The 18838-nt window shown below is 39.5% G+C and overlaps 2 protein-coding genes across 2 annotated transcripts; both read right to left on the minus strand.

Annotated features, from left to right (window-relative positions):
- Nucleotides 1-3683: 3683 nt before the first annotated feature.
- zgc:101810 (actin family protein) lies at nucleotides 3684-10548 on the minus strand. The gene is made up of 9 exons (XM_036146323.1): nucleotides 10388-10548; nucleotides 9330-9440; nucleotides 8351-8509; nucleotides 5995-6124; nucleotides 5734-5870; nucleotides 5504-5653; nucleotides 5257-5402; nucleotides 5038-5170; nucleotides 3684-4055 (listed from the first exon to the last, which is right to left on the minus strand). The coding sequence occupies exons 1-9, from the start codon at nucleotides 10433-10435 to the stop codon at nucleotides 3885-3887; spliced, it is 1185 nt and encodes a 394-aa protein (XP_036002216.1). The 5' UTR covers nucleotides 10436-10548; the 3' UTR covers nucleotides 3684-3884.
- A 4195-nt stretch (nucleotides 10549-14743) lies between these two features.
- six7 (SIX homeobox 7) lies at nucleotides 14744-18604 on the minus strand. The gene is made up of 3 exons (XM_012873195.3): nucleotides 18091-18604; nucleotides 16540-16703; nucleotides 14744-16409 (listed from the first exon to the last, which is right to left on the minus strand). Exons 1-3 carry the CDS (start codon nucleotides 18496-18498, stop codon nucleotides 16223-16225), a joined length of 759 nt encoding a protein of 252 aa, XP_012728649.1. The 5' UTR covers nucleotides 18499-18604; the 3' UTR covers nucleotides 14744-16222.
- Nucleotides 18605-18838: the final 234 nt, after the last annotated feature.

The raw sequence follows: 18838 nt of genomic DNA on the forward strand, positions 1-18838 counted from the left end.
GCGTTAACATAAAGGCCTGAACTTACTCTGCAAGAGGCAAGAGATTTGGAAAATGAGAACTTTGGATGGTCCTACTTCTCTGCAATTGTGGACTTCTGCATGGAAGGCCAGTTCAGGCTCCATAAGAACCAAGAAATTTGTTCTTTTGACTCCAGGTGGCAGAATAAACACACAAAAAAGTTTTTTTTTCTGGTCAGCAAATGTCATAATTCAAAAAGAAACTCCAAGAGCAAAACACTCCCTGACTCCACGCCAGCGACAATGTGCTTATGCGTTAACCGCGGCCATTTTGAATTTCTGGCCAATTGCAGAACTCCAAGCAAGGAGCCTTAAAGCCTGTACACACCCTGCGGGAACAGAGAACTTTGCTCGCCCTGGGTCTTAATCGCAGAATGTTTTTTCTTCTGTGATGCCCGACAATTATTGCGTGATTTGTCGGAAATTTGCAGCGGTCACAACACTGACGTATGCCGCTTTGGGACATCCTGGGAGTTCTGTACTTGAGTGTCTTGTGGAGTATGAAATGTGACATCGGTCTTGTTCTTTTCATTGCAAGTAAACAAAACAAACAAAAAAATAATGTTTCTTGTAGAGTATGACCAGACCTCAACCCTAGCATTTCTTTAGCTATTATCAGGATCTCCTTCTTTTTGAATTTTCATGCAGCTACATTAGTGTTATTGCCACCTGCTGGTGCAGTCTTGGCACTATAGCTTTTTTATTAGAATAGAAAATGGTAAATACTTTAGTTTTTTTGTTTTGTTTCGTTTGTTTTTTCTCAAAAACATAAAGATCTGGAGTCATGTAGCTGGGGCCTAAATCATAATGGAGAGAATAGAGAAGCATGATATTATCTCTCGGGGGGGACAACCTGCAACAAATTTATAAATTTACTGACTGACTTGAGAATGTATTCAATAATTTTCTTTTTCCTGCCTTCAATGCATTTTTCTCATTCTGCTCTTGAGTTCTGTTGCTTCTCTTGGCCTAAGTGTGCGATGAAATATTGTGTTCTGACCATAAATCAGGACCTCATGAGGACTGGAGGAATGTACATGTCCTCGTCACCAGCTTCTGGGACTCCTGCTGCAAGTCATCACCGCCAACAGACTGTTTGACTCAGTGTCTCTTTCAAATATAGATATATATATCATATTGTGAATTTAACACTAAATGGAAAATTGTTCCGTTTGTTGTGTGGAAATGAAAGTGCAGATTTTCGACATATCTGGAGTTTTTAATCCGACTGAGAAGGTTTGTTTTCGAGAGCTACTATGTGAACAATGTTGCATGCTTTTTCATCCACCCTGAAGGTTGATCTGTGTGTGCGTGTGTGTGTGCGTGTGTATGTGGGTGCGTGTGTGTGTGTGTGTGTTTACTGAGAGCTCACTGATTGTTTCGAGTGTAAACAAAAAAAAAACACACACATGACTGTATTTTGTCAGGTAATGCAATATCGCAATAAAGATTGCAATATCTGTACCAGCAGCATGTGCTTCCAGTTCTGCAGTAAAAAAGAATGGTGTCTTAAATCAGCTCAACCACTAGATGGCAGCAAATCCAATCCATCTTTTATCCTCAACCTTATTTCGTGTTCTTAAGCTTAAGGTTTGGTTTTCGCTCTTTTTCACAGCACATGTTCCTATGCAGTACAATTTATCTGATATACCATATCATACCATAACACCTTTACTTATAAACCTCTTTAAAATAACAATGGTCGTCAAAGTGCTGCACAACTGAAAATAGCAGTAACATTAAAATAGACAAGTAAAACACAGACAAGCTAAAATAGAAAAATAAGATAGTTAAAAACTGTTATCTTGCTCTCTTCCTCTCCTCTTTCTCTTTTTCCCTTTTTCTACCTTTTAGCATTTTGTCTCATCTGTTTCTCTCCTTTTTTCCCTCTTTTGCTTCCCATTTCAGTGCCCATTGAACATGAAATAGTCCCAGCATAAATTCTAATTTCTTATATGTAATTGGACTCTATTGGCAACAATGGAGGTGAGTATTTTTTTGTGCAACACCAAGAAGACTGATTGGCCGATGAGATGTCCATAATGTTGGGTCCTTTCCATCTTTATGTATAACACCAATTATAGCATCAGATCATGACTTTGGAGGATCACCTAAAAAAGAAAAAAAAACGGACAAGCTAAAATAGAAAAATAAGATAGTTAAAAACTGTTAAAATAGTTTCAATTAATTAAGACTATTTAAAAATAATTAACAAATAATTCAAAAGTAATTTTAAAAAAATAGAGTCAACCTCTCAAGATGTGCAAAATGCTTCCGCTAGCAGGTGTGTTTTAAGAAGAGTCTTAAACTCTGAAAGAGAATAGGCTTGCCTGACATTATTATAGAGATTATTGCACAACTGTGGCGCTGCTATGGTGAAAGCTTGATCTCCTCTTGATTTCTGTTTTGATTTAGGGACAGTAAAGAGTAAGGTTGGCAGACCTAAGGGAGCGGGCAGGTATATGGGATGTATGGGAGTGCAGAGGGCAAACCATTAAGAGATTTAAAAGTAAGTAAAGAACTTTGCAGTGGATTTTAGGACGTACAGGGAACCAATGAAGGGAATTTAGGTTGGGAGTAATGTGCTCAGACCTTTTTGGTCCAGTTAAAAGTTGTGCTGATATTCTTTCATTCAAATGCCACCTGCTGGGATAGGTGTGACAACACTGAAATAAACAGCTGTATGCAGATATTCTACAGAATAAAAGCTGAAATTGATACCCATATCTCATTTAACATTATTAAACAATTTATGTTTTTCAAATGGCCACCTTTTCCAAACCATTAATCCTGGGTTTCTCTTTGGCGGGCAAAATTAACTTGATCACTGCTGACATTATAGAAATATTTTGCTCAAATATTTATTCATTCACTTTTGACCACAAAAGTTTTTTTTTTTTATTTGAATAAAAATAAATACTTTTCCAAAAGGTTTGTGAAGAACAAGTCAGTATGTTTTATGGACAATCCAGTCTGAGTTGTCTATTTATATAAGAAAAGTAGCCCCTGCTAAGTGTCAGTAATGAAAATTGATTCAATAAATAAAGCCCTTTCCATAAAATGTATATTTAAAATTGATTTTCAGTATTTTCATCTTTTGGTGTAGATAAAACTAACCTTTCATTTAGGGGCATTTATTCACAGGCCAAAAATCCCTTTTTAAGAAATAATTATTTGGATTTCTCTTAGCTACTCTTTAAGCAAAAGAACGTGACATTCAAGTAGGGTTGTCGTGTAGTCGTTCAGCTGGCAAATGATCCAGACAATCAGGCCAAATCAACACAGAAATGGTTCACCAAGCACAACAACAATCTTGACCATCTCAGTTCCCTTGACTAAATTCTGCTGGAAATCTGAATTTAGAAGAGAACTCTGGAGAGAGACTGGACACCAATGAATGATCAAACATCCCCTCTGTACGCTCCAATCTTGGCAAATGTTATAGAAGACAAAATGGAGTACAATTATGTTAATGTTCCCCACAAAATAAATTGACTCTAATAAAAATGTTTTTTGATTTCTTTGATATTTTAGATGGAAAGTTATGCTATTGCAACACAAAGTGGTTTATCAGAGAGCTTCTTCCAAATAGATGCTACTGTGGAACTCAAGAAAAGCAAAAATATGTTGTTAGTAATAAAACTTACATTACAAAACCAAATTAATTACAGGATTTACAGTTTTTATTGAGAAAGAAGTGTTAGAATAGAGCTAATTAGTTGTTTTCATGAACAGCAATGAGGAAAAGGCATTAATTTGACAAAAATTACTTTTTAAGAAATAAAGCCATTAGAGTGTTAAAATGAACACTAAGAGGAAGCTAGCTGATACTTTTTTTTTTCTATATCTTTTTTGCTGTCAGAGTTTTATCTGACTCCCCCTCCCAGTTTTTGCAGCACTCCCAGGCCCTTCTCGTTGTATTCCTCTCTGCTCAGCCAGAAGCTGTCCTTGTCTTTCATGATGTTGGCCAGCACAGCTCCGCCCAGGAACACCATGTGCTTGCGTCTTGGTGGGTCTTCGATTCGGATCTTAAACTTCTGCAGAGGCGCAAAGTGAAAAAAAAAAAAGAGTATGAAAACACAGCACGCACACATCCGTTTTGTCTTTCATGATATATATACGTCTCTCTAAACAAGACAAACCTAAAAACTAGACATCAGTAGTAAAAGAGGCCTTCCAAACAGCTTTAAACTTTGATGTTTTAAGATATACTCTTTGTGATTTTCCCCCTTCATCCAGTTAGTCATTTGAAAAGAACTGACATCTCATGAAATATACCTTTTTTTTGGAAAATGTTCATGTAGTGATTTCCTATCTAATATCTGAGGGAGTTTGTACAGCTCATTTCAAGCCACCCCACTGCGATCAAAGTCTGCACTTTGACTCAACACAGACTCTCTTTTTCTAACTCTCACCCAATCCTCGGTGGATTTACTATTATGTTTTGGTCTCTGTCATCAGAATCAGAATCAGAATTAGAATCAGAGATACTTTAATAATCCCAGAGGGAAATTATTGTTCCAGTACAACCGCTGTCATGTGTCAGGGTCCATTTCTGCTTCTGTTTCATTATTTTATTTAGTTTTATTTTTTACAAATGGTCTCATGTTGTCTTCTGACCCGCTCTGATACACAGCATAATTCAAGGTAGATTCTATTATAATGGAGCCATTCAGGTCTTTCTGCTGCAAAGACCTGAACTTCCACCTCCTTGCTTCACAGTTGATATGAGCTTCTTGTATTATTTTATTTGGCTTATGCCAAACATGAACTTTCTTCTGGTGGCTAAATAATTCAGTTTTTATCTGGAGAACATCGCTCCAGATATTGTGGTCTATGTTTCTGGACAAACATAGCGAGAACGTAGAAAACCCCAATTCTACAAATCACGTATAGGCTATGTAGACCATATGTAGACAATGAACCAGTATTGTTGAGCAATCATTGCACTTCAAACAATACATAACTGGTTTTAAATCAGTTGGAATCTTTTCTACTTAATAGGCTTGAGATTCTTACTGATAGTTTCTCAGTGTCTCCGTCAAGCACCCTCTCCAGGTAGAGTTGCTTGATCTCCCTTTCCAGTCTGGATGGAAGGCCAGGGTACATGGTGGTCCCGCCTGACAGAACGATGTGCTTGTAGAAGTCAGCCCTGCTCAACAAAGCACAGCGGAAAACGGGTCACAATCATCTTTTTGGTTGTACAGTTTTGTCAGAGAGCTACGCGGAGACCCAGACCTAAGGTCAATGTCTGCAGCCTGGATGGTGTTAAAGAGCAGTTCAGCCACGCCGGCTCCTTCTATGTTGATGAGATGAGGCTGGAAAAGAGCTTCTGGGGCCCCGAATCGTTCTCCGCCGACGTTCACCTCACGGCCATCAGGGAGCTGCAGCGAAAACATGGACCAAACCGCCAGACGGTGTGGAAATATTGGTAAGATGGATTAAACCGTGCAACCATGTCTTGGGGGGTAGCTCCTAAACTCACCGTGTAGGACTCTACCAGATAGGTGGTCTCCAGGGCCAGGCGCTGCTCTTGTTCGATGTTGTATCCGACGTAGCAGAGCTTCTCCTTCAACATTCGCACGGTCTCAAAGTCGGCTGTGTGATTGAAGGCATAGCCGCGCAGCAGCAGGAGCTGGCGGGATGATGAAACACAACTTGTTAAATCAAAGCTTTTGGGTTTTGGGAAAGAAATTTATTTTTTTCCCATCTCACTTTAATGAGGTAGCGAGTGATGTCACGTCCTGCAATGTCCAACCTGCGTGTGAGGTGGGGTAAAGAAAAGCCCTCGTAAACTGGACAGATGTGGGTGACACCGTCTCCTGAGTCTACAACCACGCCAGTAAGCAAACCTGAACAACAACAAAAAAATAAATAATTAAATCTCAACTAATAAGTCAAAACATCAATAATTCAGATGAGAATATATTAATTTAGAATGTGGTTTTTAAAAGCAGCAGATTGACGTAAACTTACCCTGGGCGTACAGGGTGAGTACAGCCTGAATCGCCACATAGATGCCATGAAACTGGTACTTTTCAAACATGACCTCAGCAATTTTCTCTCGGTTCTTGGTGGGGTTCATTGGTGGCTCAGTAAGCAAGATCTTGAAAACAAAATAAATCCATGGAGATGAGTAACATGTGACTTCTATGCCAAGGAACAGGTAGAGTATAGTCACTCTAGAAGGTAGAAAATAGGCTTTCTGAATGCTGCTGAAAGTTCTCTGTAACTTCTTATTGGAAACGTATATATTCTAATTTCTTCATGATTTCTAAAGAAATTTACAAAATCTTCTTCCCTGATTTCTGCTACTGTGGATGTTTTAACATTGTTTGTCGACAGTGGTTCCAACAAGCTGAGGTGTTCCTCGGGCATCAATCACTGGTCCCCTTATGTTCTACATTTACAAGCTTCTTCGTTGTGTGTTCATAATTAATGTATCCTGATGAGATTAAACTTCATGTGCTTATGAAACATACAGATACAAGAAGCTTTGCTAATTGTACAGCATCAAATGCTGAATGTGTTGTTTTTTTTAATTTATTTCTAAATAGTGACTCAAATATGATTCTGGTCAGCATCCCCACATTTTTTCAGTCTCTCTGTTTTGGCAGTGCAATTACTGCTGTGAATCATATAATTTTTTTTTGAATCTAAGCTTAATGTTGATGAACAAGTTAAACTGTAGCTCAATCTTCACATTTTATTGCTTTCCACAGTGTTATGAGCCAGGACGTTCCATCTACGTCCTGTTGTAGTTGCTTGTCTCCACTATTGCCTTAACAATTGCTAGAGTTTTCTACAAAAAAAAGACGAGCCACCTCCAGTTATTTAACAAGGGTCCAGCTAGGACAGGGTGACACGGATGTTTGAGAGCAACAAAGAAAAATCAGTAAAGCTCTTGAACCTAGATTAGAGCAGCTATAAAGCTTGTGAACCACATTAGCCACCATTATGCTGTAAAATAATCCTGGTGAGAACCTGTAATACTGTCGCCTAATGTTGGAAATCAGAACACCTACACAAGCCCTTTACTTAGAACAGCCATTTATTAACGGTCTGTTGTTGCTGTGAAACTCCACTGAAGTTTTACTTCCCCGTGATGGATAAATGATGTTGTACTCTGTTCTATTTCTGGTCCCCTTCTCTTACTGGCTTCCATGTTTGCAAGCTGCTGCTCTTTTGCCGAAATAAAGTACAAAATGCTACGCTCTGTTTTGGGAAACCTGGGAACTTTCATATGATTGGCCGAGGAACCAGGAAGTAAACACGGGCTACCCACCACTGAAACAAAGTAGTTCCGGACCGTACCTCTAGGTTTGGAAGGAGAAAAACGTGACTAACACATTGTTGATGGAGAGGAACGATTGTTTATAGGGAATGTTACTTCCTTCCTGGGTGACAAGTGAGAATGATTTAGGTTGATTTTACAGTAAATATCTTCCTTATATCTCCTTTAAGTAAACAGTCTTACAGGAATAAGAGAACCCAGAAACACGACAGGGGAGCGACCACAGCAGGGTAGAATGATGAATAAATGACATGTATAAGTTCAGAGCTGGCTCAACTTATACGGAAGGAAAATTAGACGGAGCAATGAGACACGAGTAAACCGAGTGACAATTAGGCAGCAGGAGAAGGGGGACAATGAAGTAGCAGATGCAGGGGAAATAACAGAATCTACCAGGTAACAGGAGAATGGCAGACATAGAGGAAAAAAAACCTAACTGAACTAAGGGCAGATATGACAGAACTACAATAATAATAAAGATGATAAGCTAACTAAATCTAACAGTACAGCATTAATACAGAACAGAAACTGAACTAAAAAAAAGGCAAGCATAAAATAAGTATCTAACAGAATTACTAAAATAATAAGAACGTAAGCTAACTAAACAGGAACTGGATCTAACAGATACCACAATCCATAATGAACTTAAATCCTGAAAGGAAAACTAAATAGGGTACAAAAAACAAGGGTCTAGGGATGAACAGAATTGAAGTTTAATATAAACAGACTGCAGGATTCTAAGGGAGCTAACATAAGTAATCACATTCCTGGGGATCCTGACATCACCTAGAAGAAAAAATGCATTTTCATTGAATTTCCTACCCTGCAAAAGCTTTATGGATTCTATATTGACAACAACAGCTAATTGATTCTCTTCATTAAAGCCTTAAATGGTTTTGCTCTTAACTGTTTTACAGATGTATAAATTGACCACTGAGATCCCTAGACAGGCCACAGTTTGGGATAAAGGAGGATCCACATAGGAAGTAAATAGGCCCTCTAAAAATATATAACCAGACATCTGTGTATGTTCAGCACCTTGCATTCTGATGGACTGATATTGAGACGATCTGGGCCAAAGGTATAGTCCCACAGGTGCAGCATGTCTTCCCAACATCGCACCATGCCGTTCTCCATGGGGTAGGACACCTCCAGCAGGGAGCGGCACTCGCTGGCTTCATCGCCAACCATCAGATCCTAGTGACAGAGGTCACAATCAGAAGCATAAGACCAGAAATACATCTTCTCTTGTGTAAAAGGACAGATGTATGAATTATCAATGGAGTCATATGATGAGATGGCATTGTCAATTTAAAAAAAATCATTATTTTTTTTTTCTTATTATTTTCTCAATAGAGCTTCCGGTTTTCACCATTGTCGGTGAATTACAATGAGCCGCCACAAATTACTATTTTATGTGCAAAAACATTAAGTGTCAAAAAAATCGACTTGCTTCTGTTTATCTCCCTTACAGTCCAGACGGGAGTCAAGAGGCATAAAGGCCTTAATGATTTGCACAGTCACAGGTTACATTTGTGTATAAAATGAGTTGTGCCTAAGAAATATAACCGGAGTACATTGTTTTTAATTCAAAACTGTGATGCAAGAAGAGCTGGATGAGCAAAATGTCAGTAAATTATAAAAATTCGATGTGCATGTCTTTTTCTGTGTGCTATTGTTCTGTGCCTTGCAAAAGTTAGAAACCCTTTGACCTTTTTTATAGTTTGTCACAATACAACTACCATAATTCAAGGCTGTCAGAGTCAAGAGAGCTAAATAAAAAGCACAAATCACTTTTTTCGATTTTTGACTCATAAAAATAAATGTTGAAAACCATGAACTATCCACTTCACAATTATTGACCAGTTTGTGTTGGTCTGTATCATAAAATTCCAATAAAAAACACTAACACTGGTGGTTTCAGTGTGACTAAATGTGATATGGTCCTTTTTTTTTAAATCTTTTTTTAATAGCTATTATTACAGCCATCTTTTTGTTTTTGTTAGTTTGATCTCACCTTAATCTCAATGTTGCCCACTTTGGTGCTTGACCGTATGATCGGCCTCCCCACCAAGGCTGGGAAGATATGCTCGGGGAAGTTGGACCCAGCAAAGCCGCACTTGACAAACTGTGCAGGGAAGTGAAAGAGAAAAATATGAAGTATACTGTGGGTGTGGGTGCACAAAAAGTTAGCATTTCTGCTTAACAACTGAAACTCAGATTCTGTGCTACCAGTGACTGAATTTTTTAAAAGCATGCACGAAGAAAGGTGTCTGCAAGAAGGCATTTAAACAAATAAAGGATTGCAGAGTGTGTAAATTCTATGAAATGAACCACAGAATCTGTTTGTCAAGGCTGCCCCTCCCATTTTGCTGTCTCAACTTGTCTGTTGGGTCATACACACATTCCTTAGCCTGAAGCAACTCAATACATTCCTAGCAGCAACAAAAATCAAGGAGGAAGAAATAGAAAAGCCACATCGGAATAAGGTTGTTTTGCCAGGTATGTGTACAGATATGAGGAATTTGACTCTGGATCATACAGTGATCACAATGTATTTACCTATACAGTAATAGATAAGCGCAGTAATTGGAACAGCCATGTGTTGACATGTTGATCATCAACTTAGTAGGACTGTTATTTGACAGGTCTCCTTAGAAATAAGCATGTAGATCCCACAGCGTATTGTTAGGGTGCCCCTTTGAACATCCTAGGACCCAACAAGCCTCTTCCTGCTTTTCATCCAATGTACGCTCCCTTCAAACCATCACAACCATTTATGGATGTTTGTAAAAGCATGAGTGACAAGTCCAGACTCATGGAAACAAGGCAACGGTGCAGCACGTTTCGCACTCAGCAGGAATTCTGCATATGTTCGAGAGCTAAGATATCAGCTTCAGATAACACCTTCGACAGAAATCAAAAAGCGGTAAGAAATGCAGCACGTCGAGTTTTGCAGGACACCATCATAAATGTGTGGATCACTTGTGAAGATGAAGACTATTTAAAACAAAGGAAGCAAAAACGAAATGGTGCTATGACTGCTGTGTGAAACAGTCTGAAGCTCTTACTCACCCCTGTCCCATTGTCACAAACCACCACCTTCCTCCCCTGGCTGTCCATGCTTTCGCAAACAGTTCAAAATAATCCCACCTGTCTGACCACGGGTCAGACTAAATATGATACTTAAGATGAATGTGCATGAGCTGGGTCAGGATCGCGACTGACAGGTAGGCAAAAGTCTGATCTTGAATCGTGGGTGGGGTTACAAAATGTGAAAACATCCATTTTATGGTGAGGGAGGGCGGGAGGAGCTTAGCTTTGCTATTTTTTTTTTTTTTTTTTTTTGTCAAGCAGGAAGGTTTTTGTCTTGTTTGTGAAAGTAAAGCTTCCACAATTAACCCTCTGAGTCAGTTAATTGTTTTTATTGTATTCCCTGCAGACATTACACGTATTATTTTATATTACTTGGACATGTTTGTTACCCATCAATAACTCTTGTATTTGTTTAGAATGAAGTTCTGACTGTAGGCTACAGTATGCGCTTAAACAATGTTATGTGGATTGATCAAAAGTTCCACAGTAAAGTGTAAATACAAAAAAAATCCATTCCTGTGGAGCAAATCATCAATGTGGTACAGACGAACATTCTGGCTTTGCAAAAGATACCTCAGCGGCATTCCTGTTTAGATGAACTAAACCAAAAATAAAATAAAAAGAGTTCCCTCAGGGTATAGGAATACAAGACAACTTTATTGAAAAAGCACTTGATAAACAGCACCGTTGACCAAAGTGCTGTACGTTGATAAAAAACAATACAGTGTAGACTTACCCTTGCCAGCTCTAGCAAGCAGAAATACATATAAAACTATAACCAACCGACAAAATATCAGAACAATAAAACAAATTAATTAAAATAGTTAAAATAATAAAATAAAAATAAAAACCAACATCTCAAACTGCGTCAAAAGCCAAGGAGAAGCAACGTGTTTTAAGAAAGGAGTTAAAAAACACCAAGAGAGTCAACCTGACTGATTTGCCATGGCAACATATAGCACTCTGTCGTCTCTCAACTTAGTCTTTGGCTTCATCTTTGGCTTCGGGACAACCAGTAACTGATCCGCAGACCTGACTAAGTGTGAGGGAGCATGCTTTGGAATCAGGCCAGACAGATACTGATCGGCAAGACCATACAAACACTTAAACACAGATAAAATAATAAATCCGGAAACAAACTAGAAGCCAATGTAAAGATGCCAAAAGAGGAGAGATATGTTTTTGTTTCTCTGTATCAGTCAAAAGGTGTGCAGCAGCATCTCAAACCAACTGAAATTTATTTATTAAAGACTGGCTTAGCTCAACAAAGACCATTAGAGGAATCTAAACGAGTCGTAATAAAAGCATGAATTAAAATCTCAAGATGATGTCATCTGGACTTGATTATGAACTTTAAGATGGACCCAGATCAGCAAGGACTTTGGAAACATTGTTGTTAAACAACAATACCTCAGCTTTTGTTCGTTAAACCCTTTACAGCCTGATACGGGTAATTGCGAGGAAAGATCACATTTAAAAAAAAAGATCTAATTTCAATTCAAAAGATTGATTTATACGTTGGACCAAAAAATACAATTTCGTCATGTTTTCTGCATTTTATATTGGGTGTGCAAAATATGTCAATTTTTATGCCGTAAATTGTATGTTCAGAGAAACAATGACTTTTTCAAAAGGCATAGGTCTCAGCAATATTAGTAACAAAAATGATACATTTGGAGTTAAAGGGTTAAAATACAAAAATTTATTTCAGCACTACAATCCAGAAAGTGATTTACGGAGTGCTGCTTATCCTGTTTCAGTGGCATATAAACTTGACTGTCATCAGCATAACAATGGAAGGCAATGCCATATTTACAAAAAAGTCTTTAGTTAGGAGCTGGACCCCCAATAATAGAGTAATTTGAAACGGTGGAAACAATTCTTCAAGACAGATAAATCAACACAGTTTGGTAGCGTCCGCTGACCACAAGTACAAAAAAAGCTGAGAAGGTTATAAAAAGGTAAGCATCCATGTAGTCCAAGCAGAGCATCAAAGCGCCGGGAGTCAGAAAACCTAAAGTAATTTGCCTTAAAGATACAAAGGGGGAGAAACAGGAGTGGATGTTTGTAACTGAACTCTGTCAAATAGACTGAAGGAATGGGATAAGGGGATAAAAAAGATAAACTATAATCACAATAAACCCCCAAACAGCAGAAAACACTGAGTTTAAGAGAAGCGTCACTGATTGGATCAAAGTAGTGGGCGGTGATGAATGCTGAATCTGCATCTGCTGAGGAGATGACACTGGAACTCACACACAGATGCAAGGTTTGGATGGAAGGAAGCAAACATACCAAAATACACAGATACAAATAATAGCTCTGTACCGTGTGTTGTGGATATTTATTAGAAATCATGATAACTCTGAGATATTCAAGCAATATAAACAGAAAAACAATAAACAAAAGCCACTTTACAGTAAATATGATAAGAGGAAGACTTGATGCTTGGGAAAACCCTAACCAGCGTTGACACAGACTGCTTCTGACATCAGGCTTCCTCCTACAGAACCTAATAAGCTGGTATATTACCAACTTTGTTTTTTACTCAGTCCAACAATTTATCACATATTTTGACACACTCAAAATGATGCTACTATACTGCCTCCTAGTGGTGAGAAGTGGTGATAGTAATGTGTCAATGTGTGCAGCGTAGTGATTGAACACTGTAGAGTGGCTGATATTTTTGTGACGTAGGCGCCTTGACCCCATAAACCCATTTTTTCACTTTCCTGGTAAGAAATTCTGCACTGCTTTGCTGTTCATCCTTCTGTTTATCACGCTTTGAAACGACCGACTGTTTACACTTCTCAGTCTTTCATAAATGTCACATTTTCATTGTTTTTAGTCGAGTCCGGTGGGGGTATCTGTACTAACTGGTAACTGTTTCTGTTGACCGTTGGGCTCCCCGGGAAAGAAAGAGTCGGGCGCCATCTTTGGCGACTGGTGCGACGTCAGGAGAATCAAGACTTCCTCAATGTTGAGTTGGAAAACAGGACATTTCGTAAATGTCTGCAAAAGCAGGTGGGTGTTGTTGTTTTCTTCGTCCGCTGTTGCAGATTTGACAAAGTTGCAAGGGTCATAAAAAGTTGTTGAAGGTAGTTTTGTAAGAGAAGAACAACAATATGAGCGCAAATGTGCTACTATTTAAAGGTTGTCAAGGTGTGTTACAGTTTAGGCTTAGTTGTTTCTGTTATGTTTCAGGCTTACCACGATATATAGGAAATTATTATACTTTTAAAAACAATAAAACCTATCCTGGCTTTAGCGTATCTTGCACAGCCTTGCATAGCGAAAGTGAACGTGAATTATTTCAAATTTTGATGTAATAAAATAAGATTATGGGTTTTAATATTAATATTTAGTTGAAATCACACAGAAAAAGATCTTTGCATCAAGGCAGGAGTGTTTTCATTGGATTTATATTGGATCATAAAACAGCCTTTTTTATGAAGAATGTTAACATTTTCTTTTAGAGATTTGCTTATCAAATCAGCGATTTAATCTAAAAATGCATTAACAGATCTTTGAAGAACGCTCAAATGATGCCAATCATGTCAGTCAAAACTCCAAACAGCAACAGAAGCTGAAAATGTGGTGAGATTTGTGATCACTTGCATTAAAAAAATCTGTAGATAATGTTCTGACTCAAGATCTAAAACACAGTTTAAAAATGGCTGCTGTGAATATTCTACCTTTTAATCAAAAAAGCATCCTGTTTACGTTCTATGCCAGCCTTAAACATTGTAATTGAATCTCGACCTCCTAAGGCCTGAGAACTAAACTCCAAACAAATGTGTTTTGACACTAAGAAAAAAAGGCTGAAAATTATCAGTTTCTCTTCAATCATGTTTGATCGATTGTAAACCTCATTTACAGATTTAAAGAAAGGTAAATATTTGAAGAGAAACCAATCATTTTCAGGCTTCAAAAAGCCAAAGTTTAGACTACAATTCCAGATTTCTAATATATAATGTTTTTGACACGACCCTGTGTCAGATGAGTTGATTTTTGCTATATAGATATGCTATATATATATATATATATATATATATATATATATATATATATATATATATATATATATATATATATATATATATATATATATATATATATGTGTGTTTATTTTTATTTTATTTTTTATTTATTTTTTTTACATCAAAACTACAGCAAAAAGCCTCAACTTGTTGTCTAAAATGTCTGCTCAGTGCAGTTGGCTTTGCGTACAATGTCCGTAACAACGTTCCTTTGTTGCTCACATTTGTTTGTGTGTTGCGTTGTGCTTCATTCATACAGGCTGAGACTTTGCAAACACAGAAACTCGTGGCCGTGTAGGATAAAAATAGGTTTACTTGTTTGCAGAAAACACATATCAAAATACATGTGATCAATGAATTACAGAGATGCTGTGAGAAATGATCAGACAGTAGGCCTGTGGGATTGTTGACTGAAGACACGGTTGACCGGCTTTTACTGTTCTGAAATGTAATAGGCACGTGGAGATGAGAACCAACGGGTGCGTCACAATCTTTTTCCCTCGTCTCCTCCAGCTCCCGATTTTACTCCAAGCAGCTCGGGAACCTCCGACAGCATCTTCCGTTCGGTAACAGCGGCAGAAGTGGACAGGTAAAGTGGCTGTAATCGACGCGGTTTTGCGTTCTGAGCCTCACGTTGTGCTCACAGACAGTCAGGTTCACGTCGACTCATGACTCTTTGCGGGGATGCTCTTTGTTCTGTTTAAGGCAGCAAATGAGTCGACGCAGTGAGTGATTAATTAATATATAGGAGATTTACACTGCTCTAAATGTGAGTACCAAACCAGGTGACACATTCGCGTACAGCCACAGCCTGCACAAGGCATTTTTCTCATTATGTTTTCACAGCTTCCACACAAATGCGTGGCGCTTCCTTTTTAAACTATTACAAACTCTTCTTTATTCACAGGTTCGTCGCAAAACGTGAACAGGCTAGTATTCAGAGGAGCTAGAGAATATGTCGAAAATCTGTAAACAAAACATGCAAACACTGTGTTCGTACCTGTAGTTGTTTATCATCCTACACAACAACCACCGGCAAGCTTTATGGGTTTCGGTGGGCTCTGGGTCCAGTTTGCCCTTTTTGCCAGTTTGTCCCCTAATTCCCTAGCCTCGCATTTTCACCCCTTCCTTCTTCCCGCTTGAAGACGTAAACCATCTGTTTTAGACTCTATGGCTGAAAACATTGCGCATCGGCTCCTTTCTCTTGTTAATTGTTGGTGATTTATGGTGCTAAACAATAATCGACGAGGGTCTGATTGGGTATTAAAGCCTTATTTCCATTGATTGTGGTTCTGAAACCCGTTTGGACTGTGTGACTCTTGACAGAGTCGGATAATTTTTTACCTGGAAACCAACCAGCATAAATGTGAGCGACCTCCTGCTGGCTCATAATTTCACAATGTTTCCCGTACAGCAGAATACAAGTAAATCATAGGGTTTCAAACGTCCCTTGTTCCGGTACGAATTAATTCAGACGGTGCAATACGTCCCCGTGGCAGACGGCTCGTTTATCTGCCGGGGGAGAAAAGAAACAAAACTGAAAAAGGAGGAGATGGCAAAGGGGCGAATTGACCAGCACCCTTTTTCCAGTGCTTTTTTTTTTTTTTTAAGTGCATAAATCCTTTTTAAAAAAAGTCCAGCCAGAGGCAGAACCGGGTCCAGCCGTTCTCTCTTCTCTGTTTGAAAACAGCTGTAGCGTGTCCACGGCCTCGCTGTCTTTTTCGCTGCGGTTGTGTCTTTCGTACACGTGGGAAAAGGAAATGTTAAAATCCTCTCAAGACTCAAACTCGCCGTCGCTGCTGACGGAGATCTCTGGAGTCGAGGCCCCCGTCCCTCTGCGCTCAGTCTCCGTGCTACAGTCGCTCGCCTCTGGGCTGCCGAGGTGGGGGTGAGGGTGGCGCTCCTGAAGGGCGCCGTTAGGGGAGCCCTCCGCGGGCAGGACGGATGGGTCCTGTTGAAGCCTGGGTGGAGAGAGGGATGGCACAGCCTTTACTGAAGTCCCATAGTACAGTCTGTTAATCTTTATACATCGACTAAAGGAAATTGCCCCCATCGTTGTATTTCTGTCTTTAAAATAATGTGAGGACATACCTGTTCTTTGCCGATGCGGCGCGGTCTCTTTGCCGGCGGTTCTTGAACCAGTTGCCGACCTGTGTCGGTGTGAGTCCCGTGGCTTGGGCCAAGTGGCGTTTCCTGGACGGGTTGGGATAGGGATCCTGGAGGTACCACTCTCTCAGCAAGCTCCGAGTTCGTTCCTGGGGAAGAACGAGGAACGTTTCATTCACAATCCTTATTTTTTAATCCAATTTATCCAATTTAATTTAAAAAAATAAATAAAAAATTCTTCCCACATAGGCTGTGGCTTGTACAGTATTCATGTCCCTATAATATGACGGTGTCTTTAAAACGTATTAGACTGGATTTACACACAGATAAACGCCGTTTCAAGTATGCATAACCTTGCATATCTCCTCAATTGGATCATGCTAAGGGGCTTAATAGGATGACAGACCAGTTATCCCCACTGAGGTTTGGATTTAAAGATTATGAACGACGCTTCCACCGGCCACAAGGGGGCGCTCATACACACAAACATGGAGGAAAAGTTCACGCCTTCTCATCATCTTAACAGGTACCTGGAGTTCTTTAAGCGATTCTTTTTGCCCTTTTTTTTTTTTTAATTTTACAATCTTAATCTATATATAAAAAGGCTTTAATGGTTTAAAATAAAGTATTAATATTATATTATTATAATTTCATATTACATGAAATCATTTACATACAATTGAGAATATTTAAGAGTATTTTAGGGAGTGTAGAAAAATACATTCTAGTGACAAAAAAATATTCAAGATAACACTTTCTACTCCCCAGAATTCAAATGTGTTTAGAACTGCATTTAAAAAGGTTGAATTGCTTTATGGAGTAAAAGCGGGGGATGGAATTAAACTGGATGAGATTGAGTTTGATTTGAATTTAACGCTGGTCTACATGTCATTATTTAGCCGTATTAACATTAATTATACTATATTAAAGTTTGTCGCACAAATATTAGTTTGACAAAGGTTCCGCTTCTCGAGCCGCACATTCAAGATCTTTTATGGAAGAGAGCAGCGGTTCCCAAACATTTGTGTTTCTGACATAGAAAATAACCCCAGCTATCGCTTTAGAGTATGAAAGCATTACTAAACAGAGATAATGACCACACAGACAACTAATATATATATATTCTGTTTTTCAGTGGTGTTGCTTTTATTTGCTGTAACATGTATAGCAGAGATGTTATTTTACCATTATCATTCTTGTTATTTAGTTTGATTTCTGAGGGTTAGGAACGTAAGACCCCACATTTGATGGTTGATTTGCACCCGCAGCTTTGGGAAGCGCCGGTATAGATTAGAAAATACTTGGGCCGCAGCCTGAAGTAGCTCAGAGCGGCAGGCTGAAGGATGCTGAACCATCTTAAGAGCATCTTAAGAGCTCAAACCCCAGCCTGTTGACTTTAAAGTCAAAGTAAAAATGATCTCCACAGGTGTCCAAGTACAAAACAAGCTTTTCGTCTATTTTTGTTTAAACGTGTTGAACATTACCGTTCCTGTCGAGTATAAAATGTGAGCTTACAATGTCAGTAGAAGTTTTTACCTTAAAGCAGTGTGTCTTTTGCTCGCCGTCCCAAATGGTGCGGGGCAGAGGGAACTTCTTCCTTATCCGGTACTTCTCCACGGGGCCCAGCGGCCGGCCTCTGAGCCTCTCCGCCTCCCTGTAGTGCGCATCGAGCCAAAGGTCTTGGAGCTTGGCGTGGGACTCCCGGGTGAACCGGTGGCTCTGGAGGATCTGGTACAGCGCTTCGAAGTTGCCGGTGTGGAAGGCGACCAGCGCTCTGGCGCGCATCACGGACTCGTGCCGGTTGAGCGCCTCCCCCGCCGAGCCGGGCACGGCGGCGGGCAGCGACCAGAGGAACCGGCCCAGGCGCTCGATATCCCCCGTCTCCTCCAGGTTCTCGCACACCCGAGCCACCTGGTCAGGCGTGAACATGGGAAGCGGGAACATCTCGTTTTCCTGCGCAGTAGCTCCGCCGACAAATGTTCACAACCCACATGAAATGGTATATCCTTGCGTGAAGCTTCTTGGACTTGTTGCTTCTTCTTTGGGGGGCGCAGCGCACCGCACCTCACCGCAGGTTTCGCCACACCTTCAGCAGCCTCTACTGGTATTTCGGGATAAATCCTTCTGGGAAGACACCGGTGGCTCTACCAACACAGGCAGGAGCAGAGACAAATGAAGAAAGAGGACAAGGAGTTGCTAGTATTTATAGCTAGATACAATTAGCATCTCTGTGGTTGTTTTGAGAAGGATTATACGTCCCCGGCCATTAGCCTCTTAGTGGGGG

Source organism: Fundulus heteroclitus, chromosome 14 (assembly GCF_011125445.2).
Source record: "Fundulus heteroclitus isolate FHET01 chromosome 14, MU-UCD_Fhet_4.1, whole genome shotgun sequence".
Taxonomy (NCBI): Eukaryota; Metazoa; Chordata; class Actinopteri; order Cyprinodontiformes; family Fundulidae; genus Fundulus; species Fundulus heteroclitus.

What these genes read in the sequence shown, in the direction of transcription:
- zgc:101810 (XM_036146323.1), bottom strand. Translation starts at nt 10,435, where the DNA reads ATGGACAGCCAGGGGAGGAAGGTGGTGGTTTGTGACAATGGGACAGGG. An exon ending in TGGGCAACATTGAGATTAAG is followed by an intron (nt 8,510 to 9,329) that starts GTGAGATCAAAC and finishes CTCTGTCACTAG; the next exon opens with GATCTGATGGTTGGCGATGA. An exon ending in ATCTGGTAGAGTCCTACACG is followed by an intron (nt 5,403 to 5,503) that starts GTGAGTTTAGGA and finishes TTTTCGCTGCAG; the next exon opens with CTCCCTGATGGCCGTGAGGT.
- six7 (XM_012873195.3), bottom strand. Translation starts at nt 18,498, where the DNA reads ATGTTCCCGCTTCCCATGTTCACGCCTGACCAGGTGGCTCGGGTGTGC. An exon ending in AAAAGACACACTGCTTTAAG is followed by an intron (nt 16,704 to 18,090) that starts GTAAAAACTTCT and finishes GTTCTTCCCCAG; the next exon opens with GAACGAACTCGGAGCTTGCT. An exon ending in GCCGCATCGGCAAAGAACAG is followed by an intron (nt 16,410 to 16,539) that starts GTATGTCCTCAC and finishes CTCTCCACCCAG; the next exon opens with GCTTCAACAGGACCCATCCG.